Raw genomic sequence first — 22,145 nt, forward strand, 5'->3', positions numbered from 1 at the left:
ACACAGTGCACCCGCTAGGCACTACAGTGTTTTGCGGATGATTTGTGAATGGAAGAACCTTTCGACCCCCACAGGCCCCACAGGAGGTGCCCAGAGCGTTGGATTGCAGCGGGCCGGAACCCAAAGCTCCGGATGCGGATGCGCCGGAGCCACTTTACGCTTGAACGCGGGCCCCGGAAGTAGCGAGGGGTTGGATTTTCGCTGCCGGGTGAAATTCGCATTCCATGAAGATGCTGCTGGACCTGTCGGAGGAACATAAGGAGCACCTGGCCTTCCTTCCTGGAGTGGACCGCGCGGGTCAGGGGACGGGATTCTTGGGCTGGGGAGGGGACCAAGGCAATCAGCTAGCGCTCACGCCCTCTGCCTTCCGTTGCAGTGGTCGCCGAGTTTGGCCGGATTGCGGTGGAGTTTCTGAGACGAGGTTCAAACCCCAAGATCTACGAAGGCGCGGCTAGTAAGGAGGGAAGGGGTGCGGCTCTGCAGGTTGCACTGTGCGGCATGGGCTGTTCTCCGTTGTCCTGGAGAGTTTGGGCTTACTGAGACTCCTAGGATCTTGTTCCCAAGACCTGCTGGTAGGAAAAAAACAGGAGGGCTTTTCAGTTCCGGTACAAATCCTGCCTGCCCCCTGGGTAGCTGTGAGATTTTTAAAGCCTCTATTAAGCCCTTTTTCTCATGTGTGAAAATGGACATAATATCACCTGCCTTTCAAGTGATGATACTTAAATGCACAGACGTCTGGAATAGCTGGATCAGCTGTAAATATTATGCAAGTGTTTGGTTATTATTAATTGTTCAGACATCTACTTGTACAGAAGTATGTCTGTGTGTGTTTTTCCTTAAATGCAGAGCGATTTCCGATATTAAGTCAACCCGTGTCTCGACCTTCTGCCAGCCTTGAAGGAGCTGTAAATTCCATGAAAAGGGTTGTGCGCCTGGTATTGGGCTGCACGGGGCTGCATTTTTTGTAAAGAAAGTTAAACCAAAAACCAAACCCATTAATGTGGAGTCAATTCTGGCTCATGGCGATCCCGTGTGTTACAGAGTACAACTGTTACAGATGATTTTCTTGACTTTAGTCTTTGCTTTTGCATTTGGCTATCAACCAAATAGGAGCTCTGGTAGCATAGTGGCTAAAGCACTTGACTGCTAACCAGAAGGCTGGAGGTTCAAACCCACCAGCCACTCCTCGGAAGGAAGGTTGGGCAATCCTACTTCCGTAGTGATACTGCCTCGGAAGCCCAAGGAGGGGTCGCTATGAGTCGGGGCCGACTTGACGGCACATAACAACATCAACCAAATGTTGGCAGTTTGAAACCCAAGGAGAAAAGGCCATAAAGATTATAGCCAAGAAGACCTGGTGGAGCACTCCTACCTTATAACCTTATAACACAAGAGGTTGCCATGAGTAGGGGCCCCACTCCACAGCAACTAACAACTGTAATCTTTATGCAAGCAGATATACTGGCATTTCTTTTGTTGTGCCACTGGGTAGGGTTTGAACCACCAACCTTAATGTTAGCAGCTCACTGGCAAACTACTTGCACCCCCAGGGACTTTCAGGTAATACTGAGGGCACTGATTGAGAGTGCAGTGAGAACAAACAAGAGCCATGACCAACTCATTTCTAACTGCAGTAATGGATAATATTTATTCGTAAAATAAGATTTTGAATGAAAAGATAAATATCACACAATAATTTACTTGATAGTATTTCCTCTCCTTTCTCAGGAAAGCTCAGTGTGAGTAGTGACATCGTCCAGCATGGTATAGAAGGATTAACATACCTCCTGACTGAGAGCTCAAAGCTCATGGTAAGGGCCTCTGTGGTCTGTTTTGTATTACCTGCACCCTTAAGAAAAGTTCATGTACTCTATATCATAGTCCTGGTAGGTACCTAGGTATTTTAGAATTGTTAATGGTTTATAATTGATTTTGTGAAGATATACTTAAACAATATGACTATAATATGATCTGCTGGTATTAATTCCTGTTAGTAAATTAAAATCTCTTCCATAGTATGTATCCTAATGAAATGATTTATTTTCTTTGCATATTATATATGGAGATTAGGAGAGAAAAATAGGCACTTCCATCCTTCCCTTTTTATACTTTAATAAAGTATTAATATTTTTATGTATCACTAATTCAAATTTTAGAATAGTGGGCAAGAGTTGTCTTTATGAAGGATATTGTCTATTTTACTACATAGAAGCAAATTAAGGAGTATCATATTCTTTTGTTTATATCAAATGTTTTAGCATCTAGTAAGCAAGGATAAATTTTGATATTCTGTTAAACTCAATTCACTTTTAGATTTCTGAACTGGATTTCCAAGACTCTGTTTTTGTTCTGGGATTCTCGGAGGAATTGAACAGATTGTTGCTTCAACTTTATCTAGACAACAGAAAGGAGATCAGAACTATTCTAAGTGAATTGGCACCAGACCTTCCCAGTTACCACAGCCTTGAATGGAGACTAGATGTACAGGTTTGACTTTTTTTTTCATTATCTGACATACAATATAATAATTATTTTAAGTTTATGTTCTCATGCTTATTGTATTCTTTCTTTACAAGCTTTAGCCACACTTTGGTTTGAAACTTTGGTATTTCAGTATTTATTTTCAGACTACCAGTAGTTCATTTGTTTACATTTATAACATATACAAGTCAGTTTAATTTGCTAAATTTGTAAGAAACGGATTCTTTTGGAAAAGAAGATGGTTATGCAGATTTTTTTTAGATGGTGCTTTGATTTTTTAAAAACTTTTCTCTTTAAATATAGCACACATAAAAAAAAGTACAGAGGTCATAGTTGTGTACCTCATTGAATTACTACAGAGTGAAAACATCCATGAAACCAATACTTAATTATGACTAGCATCCTAGAAGCTCCTCCTTCTACCAATTACTTATTTTCTATCAATTACATCTCTTCCTTTCTTCCCAAACGTTACCAGCATCTTGAGTTCTAATACATAGATTAGTGTTGCCTGCTTTTTAACTTTATATAACTAGAATGATTCAGTAAAACTCCTTCTGTGTCTGGCTTCTTTTGAGCAACATCATGAGATTCCTCTTTAAGTTGCTTTTAAAGCTACAGAAATAGAAGGGAGTTTTCAGACCATTGCATATAATCTTTCATTAAGCAGTGAAAGGTGAGTTAATAGATGTGTAGTGAGTGTTGTCTGCTTTGCTGATTAGACCTGTACTAAATGCTTTGGGACACAAAAGAAGTGTAAGAAGACACCTTTTCAGCTGGAAAAGATGTTATCTGGTAAGGGATATTAGATGTTCTTTAATTAGTAATTAAAGGTAGCTATAAAATAAGTCTGGACTTAACAGAGCAAAGAAGAAAGAAGAAAACCAGTGATGCATGGAAACAGTCCAAGGGACTGGTAGACCATGTGATCCTCAGTCTATATGACCATGAAACTGGAAGAACTAGATGGTGCCCAGCTACCACTGTCAACCACTTGGAAGGGGGATCAGTACCGGAGATCCTGGATAAAGTGGGAGAACAATGTGGGATGAAACTCAAAAGCATAAAGACCAGTTTTGCTGGTCTGATAGAGCCTGGTAAGACCCCTGAGACTATGCCCTCTAGCCACCCTTCAGGTCTGGAATTGAACTCACTACTGTGGCTTCCAGCCAAACAATAGTTAGGCGTATGGGGTGAACATTTACATCAAGTAGATATACTCCTTGGAGCAATCAGTCATGGAAAATAAAAGGACAGTATTTGAACAGGGAGATAGCTGGAGTGAGGAGTGAGAGTACATGGGAGGGAAGGACACAGGGAAGAGGTAACTACGGAGAAGAAGTGGGAAGAAAGCTGTTAACATTGTGGGGAATTGCAATCAATGTCTTGAGACAAAATGTGTATGAACTACTATATGGAAAATGAATTTGCTGTATAAACTTTGACCCATATCACAATGTTGTTGTTGTTGTTATGTTCTGCCAAGTCAGACTCAACTCATAGCAACCCCTCCTTGAGGCAGTATCACCTGGGAAGTAGATTGCCCCATCTTCCTTCCAAGGAGTGGCTGGTGGGTTTGAACCGCCAGACTTCTGGTTAGCAGTCAAGTGCCTTAGGTACTATGCTATCAGATCTCTTCCAAATCACAATAAAAATTAAAATAAATAAATAAGGTCTAGAAGGAAAACAGAATATAATTGTATAAATAAAGGTACTAATTGAGTAGTTGAAGAAAGCTCTAATTCAGGAAGTTCAGTATGTGCTGCATGATCCAAAGAAACTGCAACAAAGGGAGGTGAAACTTCAGGAGAATAATTAAATGGAAAAAACCAGGATAAATATTAACAGAGGAGACAGTTTAAGTTGTAAAGGCCCACTTGAATATAGGAACAAGTATATAAGTGGTATAGGAGCTCTGGTGGCATAAGGCCTAAGGCATTTGACTACTAACTAGAAGGCTGGTGGTTCAAATTCACCAGCTACTTCCCAGAAGGAAGGTTGGGCAATCTACTTCTGTAGTGATACTGCCTCAGAAACTCAAGGAGGGGTCGCTGTGAGTCAGGTTTGACTCAACAGCAGTGAGTTTGGCTTTATATATGTGATATAATGCACTGGTTCTCAAACTTGTCTGCATATTAGAATAACCTGGGAGATATAAAAAATTCTGATGCCTGTGTCTACCCCCAGATATTATGGTTTATTGGTGTGAGGTTTGGCCTGGGCATAAGGATTTTTAAAAGCTGCCTTTTCACCAAGGAAATTGTAATGTTCAATAAAGTTTGTGAGTTTACTTTTAGAAGGCAGCTCTTCCCTAGCCATACGTTGAGAACCTTCCAACTTGAGAGGCTCATCTTTTGGCGCTATATCAGGCGATGTTCAGCTGCTGTTCATAAAATTTTCATTGGCTAGTTTTTTTTAGAAGTAGGTCTCTAGGTCCTTCTTCCTAGTCTTTCTTAGTCTGGAAGCTCTACTGAAACCTGTCCACTGTGCATGACCCTGCTGGTATTTGAAATACTGGTAGCATAGCTTCCAGCATCGCAGCAACATGGAAGCCACTGCAGTACCACAAACTGACAGATGAATGGTAGTGACAGACTTTATTTGCTAGTGTGACACAACTCAAAATGAGAAGAAACAGCAGCAAACATCCAATAACAACTGGAACATGGAATGTACAAAGTAATGAATCTAGGACTTTTAGAAGTTGTCAAAAACTAAGTAGGACACATAAAGATCAATATTCTAGGTTTTAGGGAGCTGGAACGGACTGCTAGTGCTACTTTGAATTGGACAGTGATGTGGTCTACTATGCCAGGAATGACAAATTGAGGAGAAATGGCAGCATATTCATTGTCAAAAGGAATATTTGAACATCTATCCTGAAATACAGTGCTGTTGGTGCTAAGATAATATCCATACGTCTCCAAGGAAGACTGATTAATAAGACTATTATTCATATTTATGCAGTAGTCACTAATGTCAAAGATGAAGAAACTGAAGATTTTTACTGACTTCTGCAGTCTGAAATTGATCAAATATGAAATCAAGATGCATTGATAATAGTAACTGGTGATTGGAATGCAAAAGTTGGAAACAAAGAAAAAGGATCGGTTATTGGAAAATATGGTCTTGGTGAAAGAAATGATGCAGGACAATGATTTTGCAAGGACAATGATTTATTAATTCCAAATATCTTTTCTCAACAAGATAAATGACAGCTGTACAATTGGAGCTCACTGACTGGAATACATAGGAATCAAATAGATGATATCTATAGAAATAGATAGTGGAAAACCTCAGTATCATTAGTCAAAACAAGGCCAGAGGCCAACTGTGAAACAGACCATCATTTGCTCATATGCAAGTTCAAGTTGAAACCAAAGAAAATTAAAAGGAGTCACAGGAGTCAAAGTACAGCCTTGTGTATATTCCATCTGAATTTAGAGACCATCTCAAAAATGTGTTTGACACACTGAACATTAATGACCAAAACGAAGACCAGATGAGTTGTGAGATGACATCAAGGACATCATACGTGAAGAAAGCAAAAAATCATTAAAAAGACAGGAAAAAAAGAAAAGATCAAAATGAATGTGAGAAGAGATTCTGAAACTAGCTCTTGAACATAGAGTAGATAAAGCTAATAGAAAAAATGAAGAGTCAGGCACTCGGAGGGGGATCTATGTAGGAGATCCTGGATAGAGAGGGAGAACAATGTGGAACAAAATTCAAAATCATTTGGAAAAAATAAAAAGGGGGGAGGGAATCAGGTTTGCTGGTCTGATAGAGCCTGGTGGAACCGCTGAGACTGTGGCCTGTAGCTGCCCTTTGGGTCTGGAATTGAACCCATACCTGTGCCTTCCAGTCAAACAAAAGACAGGCATATAAGTTGAACATTTACCTGAGCTAGGTACATTCCTTGGAGAGATCAATCATGGGAGAAAGAAGGGCTGTTTATGCACAGGGAGACAGCTCGGGGCAGGAGTGCATGGAGGGATGGACACAGGGAAGAGGTAACTGTTGGAAGGAAGTGGGAGGGGAGCTGTTGCATTGTGGTAAATTATAGTCAATGTCATGAGACAAAGTGTATGTGAACTGCTGTATGGAAAGTGAATTTGCTCTGTAAGTTTCAACCCAAATCACAATTTAAAAAAAAAAGTTAAAAAAATGAAGTAAAAGAGTTGAACAGAAGATTTCAAAGGGTGGCTCAAGAAAACATAGTGAAGTATTATAATGCAGTGTACTAAGATCTAAGATCTGGAGTTATAAAACTAAAAGGAAATAACACACTTGACATTTCTTCATCTGAAAGAAATGAAGAAAAAATTCAAGCTTCAAGTTGTAATATCAAAGGATTCTATGGGCAAAATATTGAATGATTCAGGAAACATCAAAAGAAGTTGGAAGGAATACACACTTACTGTACCAGAAAGAATTGATTGATGTTCAACCATTTCAGCAGTAGGAGGAAGAGTGGAAGAAGGAGTAGCTGGCTCAGGTATAGAAAGAACTGGTGCACAAGGCAAATCCAATACATTAGTATCAGGCTGTGGAGGTTAAGTCAAGTGATCAGCCTCTGGCAGTGCCCATGTCTCCCAAGTTCTCTATTTGGTTCCACTGCTAGACTTAGCTGTGAGGTGCACGTACTTCCTGGGGCCAGGATCTACTCTGTGCATCAAACCAAGAGCCTTCATTCTTTGTCACTGGAACATTGAAGGACTTTTTTCTCCAGACTTTGTTTTACCTACTCATGCCTGATAGTGTGCATCTTCCTGTTGTAATTTTCTTTAAACTATCAGTTGGCTGTTAATATGTATCTCAATTCTCTGACTAGAATTTAAAGTCACAATGCAATCTCCACTGTTCCTTACCCTCTCCCTTTTTTATCCATTTTATTGTGAAAATAAAGATGGTAAGTGCTGGAAAAAATTTTTAACAATTATTAAGAACTGATAATATTAAAGAAAGAAGTCTAAGCTGTACTGAAGGCATTAGTGAAAAACAAGGCTTCAGGAATTGATGGAATACCAGTTGAGATGCGTCAACAAACAGATGCCACACTGGAAGCCCTCATTAGTCTATGCCGTGAAATTTAGAAGACAGCAATCTGGACAACCAACTCTAAGAGATCCATATCTGTGCCCATTCCAAAGAAGGGTAATCCAACAGAACGCGGAAATTATTGAACAATATCATTAATATCACATGCAAGTAAAATGTTGCCGAAGATAATTAACAAATGGTTGCAGCAGTACATCAGCAGGGAACTGCCAGACATTCCAGCTGGATTCTGAAGAGGACGTGGAATAAGGAATATCAGCTGGATGTCAGATGGAACTTTCCTGTAAGCAGAGAATATCAGAAGGATGTTTCCTGTGTTTTATTGACTATGCAAATGTATTCAACTGTGTGGCTCATAACAAATTATGAATAATATCACAAAGAATGGGTATTCCAGAACATTTAATTATGTTCCTATGCAACCTGTATGGAGACCAAGAGGCAGTTGTTCAAACAGAACAAGGGCATACTGTATGGTTTAGAATCAGGAAAGGTATGCATCAGGGTTGTATCCTTTCACCATATTTATTCAATCTGTATGCTAAACACATAATCCAAGAAGCTGGATTATATGAAGAACACAGCATCAGGATTGGAAGAAGACTCATTAACACCCTGCAATATTAAGATGATAAAACTTTGCTCACTGAAAGTAAACTTGAAGCACCTACTGATGAAGAGCAGTATGGATTATACCTCAACATAAAGAAAACAAAAATCCTCACAACTGAACCAATAAGCAACATCATGATAAACAGAGAAAAGATTGAAGTTGTCAAGGATTTCATTTTACTTGGATCCACAATTAACACCCAAGGAAGCAACAGTAAGAAAATCAAATGACGTATTGGCAAAACCAAAAACCAAACTCACTGCCATTGAGTTGGATATGACTCATAGCAACCCCTCCTTGGATGTCTGAGGTGATATCACTACAGAAGGAGATTGTCCAGTCTTCCTTCTGAGGAGGGGCTGGTGGGTTTGAACCTCCAGCTTTCTGGTTAGCAGCAAATCTAGTGCAAAAGACCTCTTCAAAGTGTTAAAAAGCAAAGATGTCACCTTGAGAACTAAAATGCTCCTGACCCAAGCCATGGTCTTTCTACTTACCTTTATATGTGGAAAAGTTAGGCAATGAATAAGGAAGACTGAAGAATTGATGTCTTAGAATTATGGTGTGGGCAATGAATGTTAAATACACCAATAATTGCCAGAAAAACAAACATATCTGTCTTGGAGAAGTGCATCCAAAATGTTCCTTAGATGCCAGGATGGCAAGATTTTGTCTCATTGTACTTGGGAATAGCAGAAGGGACCAGTCCTAGAGAAGGACATTATGCTTGGTAAGGTAAGAGGGTCAGCTTAAAAGAGGAAGAGTCTCAAGGAGATAGATTGACACAGTGGCTGTAACAGTGGGCTCAAACAGCAACAGTTGTGTGCATGAAGCAAGACTGGGCAGTGTTTTGTTCTGTTGTACATAGTGTCGCTATGAGTTGGAACTGACTGAGTGGCATCCAACAACAACAACATTGCAGTGGATTCTTCCTGATTTGAATGGCAGTAAGATTGTCAAAATAGGTTGCAGAAATTCAGTTAGAGGCATTTAGACCTGACATAGCAGACTATGAGAAAGCACTTATAGATGCTTGGCTACAAAATTAACATTAAAACAATCATTTAGGAAAGTTAGCCTGGCATCCTTGAATAGACCACAGTGATGGTAGGAATTAGATGTATGAAGAATAAAGTTTCATTGGAATCTTGCCACACTCATTTGTTTATGCATAGTCTATGGCTACGTTAGCAGTACAAGAACAGAGCTGAGTAGGAGTGAGAGAAACTGTATTGTCCTCAGAGCCTGAAATATTTATTATCTGGCTATTTACGGCAAAAGTTTGCTGACCCCTGGTTTAAATGATGCCTCTCCATGAGAAAGTCCTTTAGCCTCTAGATATGGTTAAATCCTTGTGGCATCTGTGTTTCTTTTCTCACTGTGTTTCTCTTTTGACAAGTCATCTCACTCATACATACTCATTTTTCTCACTAAACTATAAAAACTCTGGCATGGCAGAGACCATCCATATTTTGTGTATTGTTTCTTCGGTGTGCCAACATCTCTTTGTTTCATATTCATAGCTTTTGACTTTGCTTCCTGTTTGACTGTGAGAAAAGAAGCAGTTAGAAGAGGTCTCTCACATACTTCCACCACCATGTTTGTTAACCTGCCCGTGTCTGTACCTGCTTGCCCTTCCTTTTCTGGTTACTCTTGATGAAGTGCCTGTGCTCCTGTCTATGGGCAACTTATTACCCCTCTACTGTATCATTCCCTTCAGCACACAGTTAAAAATCCTGTCTTGACTCCATACATTCCTCGTACTGCCACCACAATTCTTGTTTCTATTTACACCAAAGCTCCTTGAAAAAATTGTCTCTGACTGCTCATTCTCTCTTCCCATTCTCTCTTGAATGCACTGTAGTCAGGCTTTCACCCACACCACTCTTCTGACATAGTTTGCTTCCAACATAACTTAGTCTTTATCCCACTCTGCTCAGCAGCATTTGTCACAGTTGATCACTTCTTCCTACTTGAAGCACTTTGTTAGCTGCCTTCTGGGAAATTACTCACTCTTAGTTCTTATCCATCCTTATAGGTCCCTCCTTGTCAGTCTCCCTTGCTGACTCCATCTCATCTCATTGACCCTTAAACATTGAATGTCCCAGAGATCAGTCTTTATACTTACTCTGTTTAGAATCACTAGCTGATCTCATCTAGTTTGATGGCTTTAATATTCCATGTATACTCAGTATTTCCAAATTTATATCTTCAGAGTACAACCTGCTCCCAAAACTGTAGAGTCATACAATTGATGCCTACTTGATATCTGCACTTGGATATCTAATACACATTTCATGTACAATATGTCCAAACCTGAATCCTGCTTTCCCAGCCACTCTCCCTCCCTAAACTATTCTTTCCACAATCTTCTCCATCTCAATACATGGTTAGTCAGGTCAAAAATATTTTGAATCATTCTTAAATTTTTTCTTTCTATCAAAACCCTTATCCAATCCATCAGCAAATGTAGGTCTACCTTGAGAACATATCCACAGTATGTCCACTGCCCTTCTGTCATTTGAAAAAGTTGGTAAATTTCACACTAAAATTCTAATTTCTAGCAACTCTTGAAAAAATTAGAAGTTCAGAAAACATTGAATCCAAATTCCCACATGATATTAATCAGTTCAGGATACATTAAATATACTGTGATCATGCTTAAGTTGCAGTCTGCTGTGATAGCAAGCTGGGTGTATAGGGCAGGCAGGTGTTTTGGAGTGCCTGGGTCAGGCTGGATAAGCAACAACCTGGGTGAGCAGGGTAGACGGGTGTTTTGGAACACCCGAGGCAGGCCAGGTAAGCAGTGAGGTGGGCATGCAGGGCCGGTTGGAGCGACTGAGGAGGCTGGGAAGTGAGCAGAGTGGTTTGGAACAGCTAAGAGAGACAAACTTATCTGTCAGTTTGTTGTACTGTGGTGGCTTGCATGTTGCTGTGAAGCTGGAAGCTATGCCACTCGTGTTTCAAATGCCAGCAGGGTTACCCATGATGGACAGGTTTCAGCAGAGCTTCCAGACTAAGACAGACTCAGAAGAAGGAACGGGCCATCCACTTCTCAAAGAATTGCCCAGTGAATACCTTATGAATACTAGTGAAACACTGTCTGATATATTACTAGAAAATGTGATGAACAGCCTTGAAACACTGTCTGATATAGTGGCGGAAGATGAATCCCTCAGGTCAGAATACACTCAAAATATGACTGGGGAAGAACTGTTTCCATAGAATAGAGGTGACCTTAATGATATGGATAATAGAGTAAAGCTTTCAGGACCTCCATTTGCTGATATGGCATGTTTCCAGATGAAAAGAAACAGCTGCAAACATCCATTAATGATTGGAACATGAAATGTGTGAAGTATGAATCTAGGAAAATTGGACGTTGTTGAAAATGAAATGGAACACATAAAAATCAATATCCTAGTCATTAGTGAGCTGAAGTGGACTGGTTTGGGCCATTTTGAATCAGACAATCAGAAGATCTGCTAGGCCAGGAATGACAAAGAGGAATGACATGACATTCATCATCACAAAGAGTGTACCAAGACCTATCTTGAAGTACAGTGCTGTCAGTGATAGGATAATATCCATACACCTACAAGAAAGACCAGTGAATATTGCTATTATTTGAATTTACACTCCAACCACCAAAACAAAAGATGAGGAAATTGAAAATTTTTACCAACTTCTGCACTCTGAAATTGACCAAATAAGCAGTCAAGATTTAGTGATTATAACTGGTGATTGGAATGTAAAAGTTGGAAACAAGGAAGAATCACCAGTAGTTGGAAAATGTGGCCTTGATGATAGAAATAATGCTAGAGAGTGCATGATAGAATTTTGCAAGACCAACTACTTATTCATTGCAAATACCTTTTTTCACCACAAATGCCAGCTATACATGTATACTTCACCGGATGGAGTACACAGTAATCAGATTGACTACATCTGTGGCAAGAGGAGATGGAAAAGCTCAATTATCTTCAGCCAAAACAAGGCCAGGAGCTGATTGTGGAATATACCATCAAGTGCTCATATGCAAGTCCCAGTTGAAGCTGAAGACAATTGAAAGAAGTCCGCAAGAGCCAAAATATGACCTTGATTGTATCACTCCTGAATTTAGAGATCATCTAAAGATTAGATTTGATGCATTGAACACCAATGACCGAAAACCAGAAGGATTGTGGGAGGACATCAAGTGCATCATCCATGAAGAAAACAAAAGGTCATTAAAAAGACAGGAAAGGAAGAAAAGACCAAAATTAATGTCAGAAGAGACTCTGAAACTTGCCCTTGAGTCGAGAGTAGCTAAAGCAAATGGAAGAAATGACAAGGTAAAAGAGCTGAACAAAAGATTTCAAAGAGTGGCACAAGAAGACATAGTCAATCATTATAATTAAATATGCAAAGACCTAGAGTTAGAAAACCAAAAGGGAGGAACATAGTTGGCATTTCTCAAGCTGAAAGGACTGAGGAAAAAAAAAAAATAAGCCTCATGTTGCAATATTAAAAGATTCTATGGGCAATATATTGAATGATGCAGGAAGCACCAAAAGAACATGGAAGGAATATACAGAATCGCTGTACCAAAGAGAATTGGTCAGTGCTCATCGATTTCAGGAGGTGGCATATGATCAATAACCAATGGTATGAAGTAAGAAGTCGAAGCTGTACTGAAGGAATTGGCAAAAAATAAGGCTTCAGGAATTGACGGAATACCCGTTGAAATGTTTGAACAAATGGATGCCTCTCTGGAGGCACTCACTTGGTTATGCCAAGAGATAATGGAATACAGCTACCTGGCCAATTGACTGGAAGAGATCTATATCTGTACCCGTTCCAAAGAAAGGTGATTGCACAGAATATGGAAATTATCAAACATTATCATTAATATTGCACACAAGTAAAATCATACTGAAGATAATTCAAAACCAGTTGCAGCAGTATATTGACAGAGAACTTCCAGAAATGCAAGCTGGATTCAGAAGAGGATGTGGAACGAGGATATTGTAGCTGATGTCTGATGGATCTTGACTGAAAGCAAAGAATACCAGAAAGATGTTTGCTCGTGTTTTATTGACTATGCAAAAGCATTTGATTGTGTGGATCATAACAAATTATGGATAACATTGAGAAGAATGGGAATTCCACAACTCTTACTGTGCTAATGAGGGACCTGTACATAGGCCTGGAGGCTGTTGTTCGAAAACAACAAGGGGATACTGCATGATTTAAGATCAGGAAGGGAGTGTGTCAAGGTTGTGTCCTTTCCCCATACTTACTCAATCTGTATGCTGAACGGATAATCTGAGAAGCTGAACTATATGAAGAAGAATGTGGCATCAGGATTGGAGGAAGGCTCATTAATAAACTGCAATATGCAGATGACATACTTTTATTTGCTGAAAGTGAGAATGACTTGAGGCACTTACAGATGAAGATTGAAGACTACAGTCTTCAATGTATGGATTATTGCTGTTATTGTTAGGTGCCGTCGAGTTGCCTCCAACTCACAGTGACCCTATGCACAACAGAACGAAACATTGCCTGTTCCTGTGCTACCCTCACTATTCTTGCTACAGCTGAGCCCATCATTGCAACCAGTGTTTCAGTCCATCTCGTTGAGGACCTTCCCCTTCCTCGCTGACCCTCCATTTTACCAATCATGATATCTTTCTGCAGAGAATGGTCCCTTCTGACAACATGACCAAAGTAGGTCAGACGAAGTTTGGCCATTCTCGCTTCCAAGGAGCATTCTGGCTGCACTTTGTCCATGACAAATTTGTTAGTTTTTTTAGCAGTCCGTGGAACTCTCAGTATTCTCTACCAACACCACAACTCGAAAGCATCAACTCTTCTTCGGTCTTCTTATTCATTGTCCAGCTCTCATATTCATATGAGGCGACTGAAAATACCATGGCTTGGATTAGGTGCACCTTAGCCTTCAAGGAGACATCTTTACTCTTCAGCACTTAAAAGGGGTCTTTTGCAACAAATTTACCCAATGCAATACATCATTGGATGTCCAGACTGTTGCTTCCATTGGTGTTGATTGTAGAACCAAGTAATATAAAGTCTTTGACAACTTCCATCTTTTCTGTTTATCATGATGCTGCTTATTGGTACAGTTGTGAGAATTTTTGTTTTCTTTATATTGAGGCGTAATCCATACTGCAGACTGTAGTCTTTAATCTTCATCAGTAAGTGCTTCAAGTTATCCTCACTTTCAGCAAACAAAGTTGTGTGGTCTGTGTATCCCAGGTTGTTAATGAGTCTTCCTCCAATCCTGATGCCACATTCTTCTTCATATACTCCAGCTTCTCGGGTTATTTGCTCAACATACAGATTGACCAAGTGTGGTGAAGGGAAACAACCTCGACATACTCCCTTCGTGATTTTAAATCATGCAGTATCCCTTGTTCTGTTTGAATGATCGCCTCCCGATCTATGTACAGGTCCCTCATTAGCACAGTAAGAGTTGTGGAATTCCCATTCTTCTCAATGTTATCCATAATTTGTTATGATCCACACAATCAAACGCTTTTGCATAGTCAATAAAACACAAATAAACATCTTTCTGGCATTCTTTGCTTTCAGTCAAGATCCATCTGATACGATATCCTCGTTCCACGTCCTCTTTTGAATCCAGCTTGCATTTCTGGAAGTTCTCTGTCAGTATACTGCTGCAACTGTTTTTGAATTATCTTCAGTACGATTCAGTAATATTTTACTTGCATGTGCTATTAAAGATACTGTTCAACAATTTCCACAATCCGTGGGATCATGGTGTTCTGAACTGCAACGCTGCCACCCCTAGACAGCTTCCTGATCTGTCTGCCTCCTCCCTCAGGCTGCTCTGAACCACCACCTTCGGCCCGGGCCAGCTTCCTAGTCTATCTGTCTCCTCCCTCAGGCTGCTCCAGACTCCACTGCTGCCGCCCCTGGCTGGCTTCCTGGTCTGTCTGTCCAGCACATGGATTATGCCTCAATATAAGGAGAACAAAAATCCTCACAACTGGATCAGTAAGCAGCATCATGATAAATGGAAAAAGATTGAAGCTGTCAAAGACTTCATATTACTTGGTTCTACAATCAACACCAATGGAAGCAGTGGTCTAGTCATCAGATGATGTATTGCATTGGGCAAATGAGCTGTAAAAGACCTCTTTCAAGTGTTGAAGAGCAAAGGTGTCTCCTTGAAGACTAAGGTGCGTCTAACCCAGGCCATGGTATTTTCAGTCACCTCATATGAATGTGAGAACTGGACAGTAAAAGGGAAGACTGAACAAGAGTTGATGTTTTTGAGTTGTGGTGTTGGCGAAGAATACTGAGAGTACCATGGACTGCTGAAAGAACTAATAATTCTGTCATGGACGAAGTGCAGCCAGAATGCTCCTTGGAAATGAGAATGGCCAGACTTTGTCTGATCTACTTTGGTCATGTTGTCAGAAGGGACCATTCTCTGGAGAAGGATATCATGCTTGGTAAAGTGGAGGGTCAGAGAAAATGGGGAAGTCCCTGAACAATATGGATTGACACAGTGGCTGCAATGATGGTCTCAGGTATAGCAGTTATCACTGGCACAGGACCAAACAGTGTTTTGTTCTTTTGTACATATAGTCACTATGAGTTGGAGATGATTCGACGACACCTAACAACATAATAGTTGAGGATATGGGACTAGAACTTGGGTGCACGATTAACTGATACAGAAAATGAGAATGATTTCTTTGAGAGCAGAACTGAATTTGTGGGTTACTTGTGGTTAACAGAAAGAAAAGTCAGTAATTAAGGGAAAGGTGGTTTCAGGAAAGAAGAACCACTAGCAGAGTACAGTGTCACTGACCTTAAGGCAGAGGAAAATTTGAAAATGAAAGGATGATCTGGGGTGTCACTGTTGACCAGCCAAAAGGTTTAGGATTTGGTCAGAAGAAAGACACACCTGTCATATTACATCTTCAAGTTTTATACTTGAGATAGGCTGGGTGGCTTAGAGAGGGAGAATTTTCCATTGTCATGAACATTCATAGGTATGTGTAGATAACTGTAGGAAAGGTTATTGCTTATGTCCCATTTATCCATTTATGCTTCTACACATGCATTCAATCATCAAACTACTTACTGAACATATGATTTGTGTCAGGCCTTGTGGATACAACAATGAATGGAACATAGTCCTTGACTTTAAGGCCTCACAGTCTCATGGAAGAAGGAAAACAAATATCAGCAGTTATTATCCAGTCTGATGAGTGCTTAAATAGGAGTGAACACAAGATATGGTATGAACCAAATTATATGCTCCATGAGGGTGGGGACTTTGTCTTATACATTACTGTGTCCTGAGCACAGTACCTGGAACATACTAGGCATTCTGTACAGAATAAAGAAATTAGCTGGGAGTAGGAGAAACAGCTTCTTAAACAAATTTATCAAGTATTTCTTGTACATCTGTCATATTAGGTACTGTGGATACAGCAAAGATCAAAGCACAGTTTGTACTCTTGGGAACATCATAAGCAGCAAATCTTATGGGGCTCCTGGAGAGGAGATCACTGTGATTAAGCTTTTACGTGTGGGTCCTTTCATAATAACTGAGTGGAGGAGATGTGGGGATGGTCATGTTCATGTTTTTCAGCAGGAAATGTCTTCTAGATCTTTACCTATCTCTTATGTGGAGGTATTCTCTAACTTTTCAGGGCCAATAGCCCTTAGCAGTTCTTTTTTTAGCTGTATTCATTTGCTTTGAGTTTTCTATTAAGACATTTTTAGAAGTTAGCAACTTAAATTGAGTTTTCTAGAATTAAGCCTCAAGGCTCTTTCACCCACTGAAATTTGTTTGAATTGCTATACTACTGGAAGGACTGATAAGGTTTAAGGTTTAAGACTGAGGATATACTGAAGGAATGTTGCCTCTTATTTGGTGAAATGCATGTAAGGACTAAAAAGACTACTCAGAGAACTAATTGAGTTCCTGAGCTCATTAGTTGAAACTATTTACAAAGGGATTTTTAACTACAGTACATTATTCTGCTTATGGGAGGAAGACATGTCAGCCTAAGACGGGCTAAATGACTAGGAGACTAGTAGCAGGATACAGAGCCTTTCATTTTTGTGTAACTGGCTTGTCTCATGGAGACTGGTAGTGAATGAACAACTGCCATCCAATTATTGTGCAGTTACTATGGGAAACAAATTAATCATCAGAGCTTAATTGCTAGTAGAGACATTTCCCAGACTTCATAAATTGCGTGCACAGTTGATGCCTTTGTTAATAACATAATAACATGAGTAAATAGAAAGCATCTGAGACTGATGCAGGAGGATGTTACTTTTAGGGCTGGCCCATTTACAATTTCATCAAAGCATCCTTGTTCTCTCTGGTATACATATTATTTGACGCTGAATATAGGGCTGAATTCTTTTAGGAACTGTAGCTAAGTGAAACATAATTTATGTGACTTACTTCCTTTTTGATATTTTGATGTTTCTTGCCAGGTCATCCTCTTCAATGAATTGAGATGTAGCCCTTCAAATTAAATGGATTTTTTCCATTTTTTCCTAATTTGCACTGACACATGACTTCTTAAAATTGTTATTGTTCTTGCTGTGTTTATAGAGATGTGGACAGAATTTCACACCCAGGGAAAAGAAAAAAGAGTACCAAGAAAAAAATACTTATTCTTACTCTGTGGGTTAGGAAGCCTGCTGCACTGTCTCCTGTTGGTCTCCTGCTTCTGCTGCTGCTGTTTCTCTGCCACTGCTCTTTGCCAACTTGCACTATCTACAGTGTTACAGTTCTCTGTTTCATTCTTCTGGATCTAGGAGGTTCTCAGTGCCTTGAACTCAGGTTCAAAGGGCACACTTTGCTCCCATCTCTTCTTTCTGGTGTTACTGTGGTCATCCCTTTCTACCTCTCGGGTGGCTCATTTTAAGCCTAGCAGGATGGCAAAACTGATTAATCCCCTTTTTAGGGTTCCATATACCTTATTTGCATGGTCCCCCCCCCCAAGAGGGTACTCTGCACCTTATTTGCATTACTAGCAAGCTGTCCAATCCCCTTGGTGGGCCACAAGCACCTTATTTTCAGTCTCATCCAATCATTTGGTGGGAGTTAGAGACCATGGCAAGAAAGGCTATGTGTAAATGTGGTCTGTCGCACGTGAGGTGCCCCACTCCATTGGCAATCTCTTGCCCAACTCTCTTGGTGACCTCCTGCCCATTGCCACCATCTGCTTGTCTTACTATTCCTGCTGCTTGCACTACTACTACCATTTCTCTGCCACTCAGCTCTCCTGTGATTGCTGCCATTTCTCTTAGTCTTCTGTGTTAATCAACTCAATGTTAATAGTTCTTAGTCCATGTTACAACTCCTTTATTTGAGTTTAGGAGATTTTCAGTAGAGAGACCCTGGGTCCAAAGAACGTGCTTCTCTCCAGGCTCTTGTTGATCAGAAAGTCCCTCAGAAACCTCTGAGATTGGCCACTTACACAGGAGAACTCCTTGTTAATTCAAGGCATGGCTTTTTATAAAGCAACTAATTCCTTAGGTGGATCATAAATCAGTCCTTTTAGACAGATTTCAAGCTACCAATGTGGATAGCAAACCAACCAATCCTTGCCAGCTGCTTAGGTGGATAGCAAACAGACCAATCACTTGACAGATTGTGGCCCTACCAATCATTGTGAGAAAACTGAAAACCCAGGGTCAGAGAGGCCACGTAAAAGAAACCCACTGCACCACAGTTATATCATCTCTTTTGTAGAAAGGCTGAAAAATGATACAGATACTTTACCTGTAAAGATTTTTACTTTAGATATCATATTGTTTAATAATTGGAGGGAGCTCTGGTAGCATAGTGCCTAAGGCACTTGACTGCTAACCAGGAGGCTGGCGGTTCAAACCCACCAGCCACTCCTCGGAAGGAAGGTTGGGCAATCCTACTTCCGTAGTGATAACTGCCTCGGAAACCCAAGGAGGGGTCGCTATGAGTCGGGGCCGACTCGATGGCAAATAACAACAACAACAACAATAATTGGAGGATAGATTGTCAGTACAGATGTAAAGAGAAGACAAATATAAATAACACATAATTGAATGAATATGTATTATTTTCAATGGTCATAATAAGAGTAATAGGGTATTTATAGTTTTTATATTTGTCATTTCTATGATTTTCTATATTGAGAAGTATTTTAAAGAGATACTTTACCCTAGTAATACCTATTTTATTTGGGGAATAACTGGCACAAAGAGATTGACCTATTGTTTCCAAATTACTTTGGAACATAAATTTTAACCTTGGTCCATTATGTTGGATTCTTTTGGGAGTGTAGAACATCTAGAATTATTTGGGAGAAGTTATTAGAGTATATTTTTATGTTATGGCACTAAATTAACCCTGGAATCTCAATTTTGTATTTGTTACTCACTTAGAAACCATGTAAGTTGACTTTCTTGTCCTTTTGAAGTAACTCCAGTGGTTTTTGATAACTTCTGTGCTGTCTGGTATAATGATGCTTCAGGTTCATCTTCTGCATTTCCTATCCTAGACCTTGATCAGCTAATTACAAATTACTTCAAAGAGGCCCTGATTCCCTTTAATGGAGATTACAGAGAACACAATCTGGTCCTAGGGTTGAAAGTCACCACTCCTGAGTTGTCAGTAGTACTTATTTTTAAAATTTTAGAGAATATATCATAGAGAAAATTTATATATTTGTAGATAGGCAGTTTAAGGAATAACAGTAAAACAAGTACCAGTATTCTTACTACCAAGCTTAAGAAATAGAACAAAACTAGTTTCCTTGAGTCCCCTTTGTGCCATACCCCACCCCCATTACTCCCTGGTGGTAACCATTATCCTAAATTTTTTGTTAATCTTTTCTCAATAGTTTAATTACATATATTTCACCACTACACAGTCTGATTTTTTGATTTATTTGCTTTTGATTTTTTAAAAGTAGATTGCATTTATTATCCCATGACTTTCTTTTGTGTTTCAACATATTCTTTTAAATTCACCCATGACAATGCATGTTACTGTCATTGATTTCTTTTCACTGCCATTTAATAAGAATTTCACTGTATGAATAGTCTCAATGTATTCATTCTTTTGCTAGTGAATATTTGGGATGTTTTTCATTTTTTAATTTTCAAACAGATACTATTATGAATAAAGGTGTGTGTGTAAGAATTTAAGGTGTATACTTAGGAGTGGAATTACTGGGTGGTAGGGTGTGTACATCTTCAACTTTACTAAGTAATGCATATTATTTTCCAAAGTATATACTCAGCAGTGAATGAAAGTTCCCAGTATTGTCACTTGCAATGCTCAGTATGGACAGATTTTTAATTTTTGCCAGTCTGATGTGTACAAAACAGTAGCTCATAGTGGTTTTATTGACCATTTTCCTGCTTTATCTGTTTGTGTTACTTTTTTGTGGGATGGTCATTTACGTCCTTGTACATTTTTCTGTTGAGTTTTTGATTATTAAATCAGAGGAGTCCTTTGTACATCCAGGATATTAATCTTTTGCTGGTTACATATATATTACAAAATACTTTCTTCCAGTTTGTGGCTTGTTTTTCACCATCTTTACCCTTTGAAGAAAATTTATTAATTTTAATCTAGCTAAATTTACCAGTTTTTTTTTTCTTTATGGTTTGTAACTTTTATATCGTGTTTAAGAAATCTGTAAGATTGCATATATATCCTTATCATTTTAACTTCTAAAGGTTTTAAAGTTTACTTTCTATTTTGAAGACTATAACTCATCTGAAATTTGATTTTTGGGTATGGTGTGAGATAATGTATGTGCATTATGTATTCAGCATGGTCATTAAATAGTTATTGTGCTCTTATTCCATTTAAAATCAAGCTTGCAAGCAGAAGTCTCAGACAACAGATTAAACCAGCAGTGACGATAAAGCTACACCTTAATGAGAATGGCAGTCACACCACCAAAGTTCTGCAGACAGACCCAGCTACCCTGCTCCATTTGGTTCAGCAACTGGAACAAGCATTGGAGGAGATGAAAACAAACCACTGTAGGAGAGTTGTCCGCAACATCAAATAGTACCAGTATTAAGGTTTTAATTCTTTTAAAACATTGGTGAATTCATAATATACAGCAGTTACTTCCCATATATATGTATTTTTTAATTGGTGGTGATAAATACATCTAGTTCAGGTGAATTTCCTTTCCTGTGCCAGGATATTGAGATCATGGTCATAAGCTAAAGTTCCTTTCCTGGTGCTAAATGTGGTCAGCTTCTTGACAAATTAACCTGTTTTTTATATTAAAAATGTGTAAATAAGATTGAGTCACCTGAAAATGAATCTATACTGTTCATATTTTCTGTATATATGAATTACTATCTCCTGTTTTTGATACTTCTTTTGACTGCTTAACTTTTTTTCCTCCTTATTAACCAAATTTGAAAATAAAGTTCAGAATGTTGTGATTACTCTCCAGAATATTTTAAGACAATTGTTTTGACTTTCAAAAGCACCCCACAATGTGAATAGCCACAGAATTGTTGTTTGATGCTGTCATGTCACTTCCAACACATAGCGACCCTGTGTACAACAGAACAAAACACTTCCTGGTCCTGTACCATCCTCACAATCATTGCTGTGCTTGAGGCCCATTATTAGAGCCACTGTGTCAGGCCATCTCATTGAGGGTCTTCCTATTTTTCATGTCTTCGGTCTTCCTTATTCATCATCCAGCTCTCACATGTATATGAGGCAATTGAAAATACCATGGTTTGTGTCAGGCACACCTTAGTCCTCAAGGAGACATCTTTGCTCTTCAGCACTTGAAAGAGGTCCTTTGCAGCCGATTTGCCCAGTGCTATACATCATCTGATGTCCTGACTGCTGCTTGCATTGGCATCAATTGTAGCACCAAGTAATATGAATTCTTTGAAAACCTCAATCTTTTCTCCATTTATGATAATGCTGCTTATAGGTCCAGTTGTGAGGATTTTT

General features: G+C 39.3%; 1 protein-coding gene across 1 annotated transcript; it reads left to right on the top strand.

Moving 5' to 3' along the window:
- Positions 1–230: 230 nt before the first annotated feature.
- On the top strand, positions 231–21,228 carry COMMD2 (COMM domain containing 2). The gene is given in 7 exon segments (XM_042780854.1): positions 231–297; positions 377–454; positions 1,729–1,811; positions 2,314–2,487; positions 16,613–16,648; positions 16,650–16,724; positions 21,031–21,228. Coding segments are annotated over 7 exon segments (711 nt in total).
- Positions 21,229–22,145: the final 917 nt, after the last annotated feature.

The sequence above is a fragment of the Orycteropus afer genome, unplaced genomic scaffold (genome assembly GCF_000298275.1).
Source record: "Orycteropus afer afer isolate SDZICR_OR568_19922 unplaced genomic scaffold, OryAfe1.0 scaffold00066, whole genome shotgun sequence".
NCBI classification, from domain to species: Eukaryota; Metazoa; Chordata; class Mammalia; order Tubulidentata; family Orycteropodidae; genus Orycteropus; species Orycteropus afer.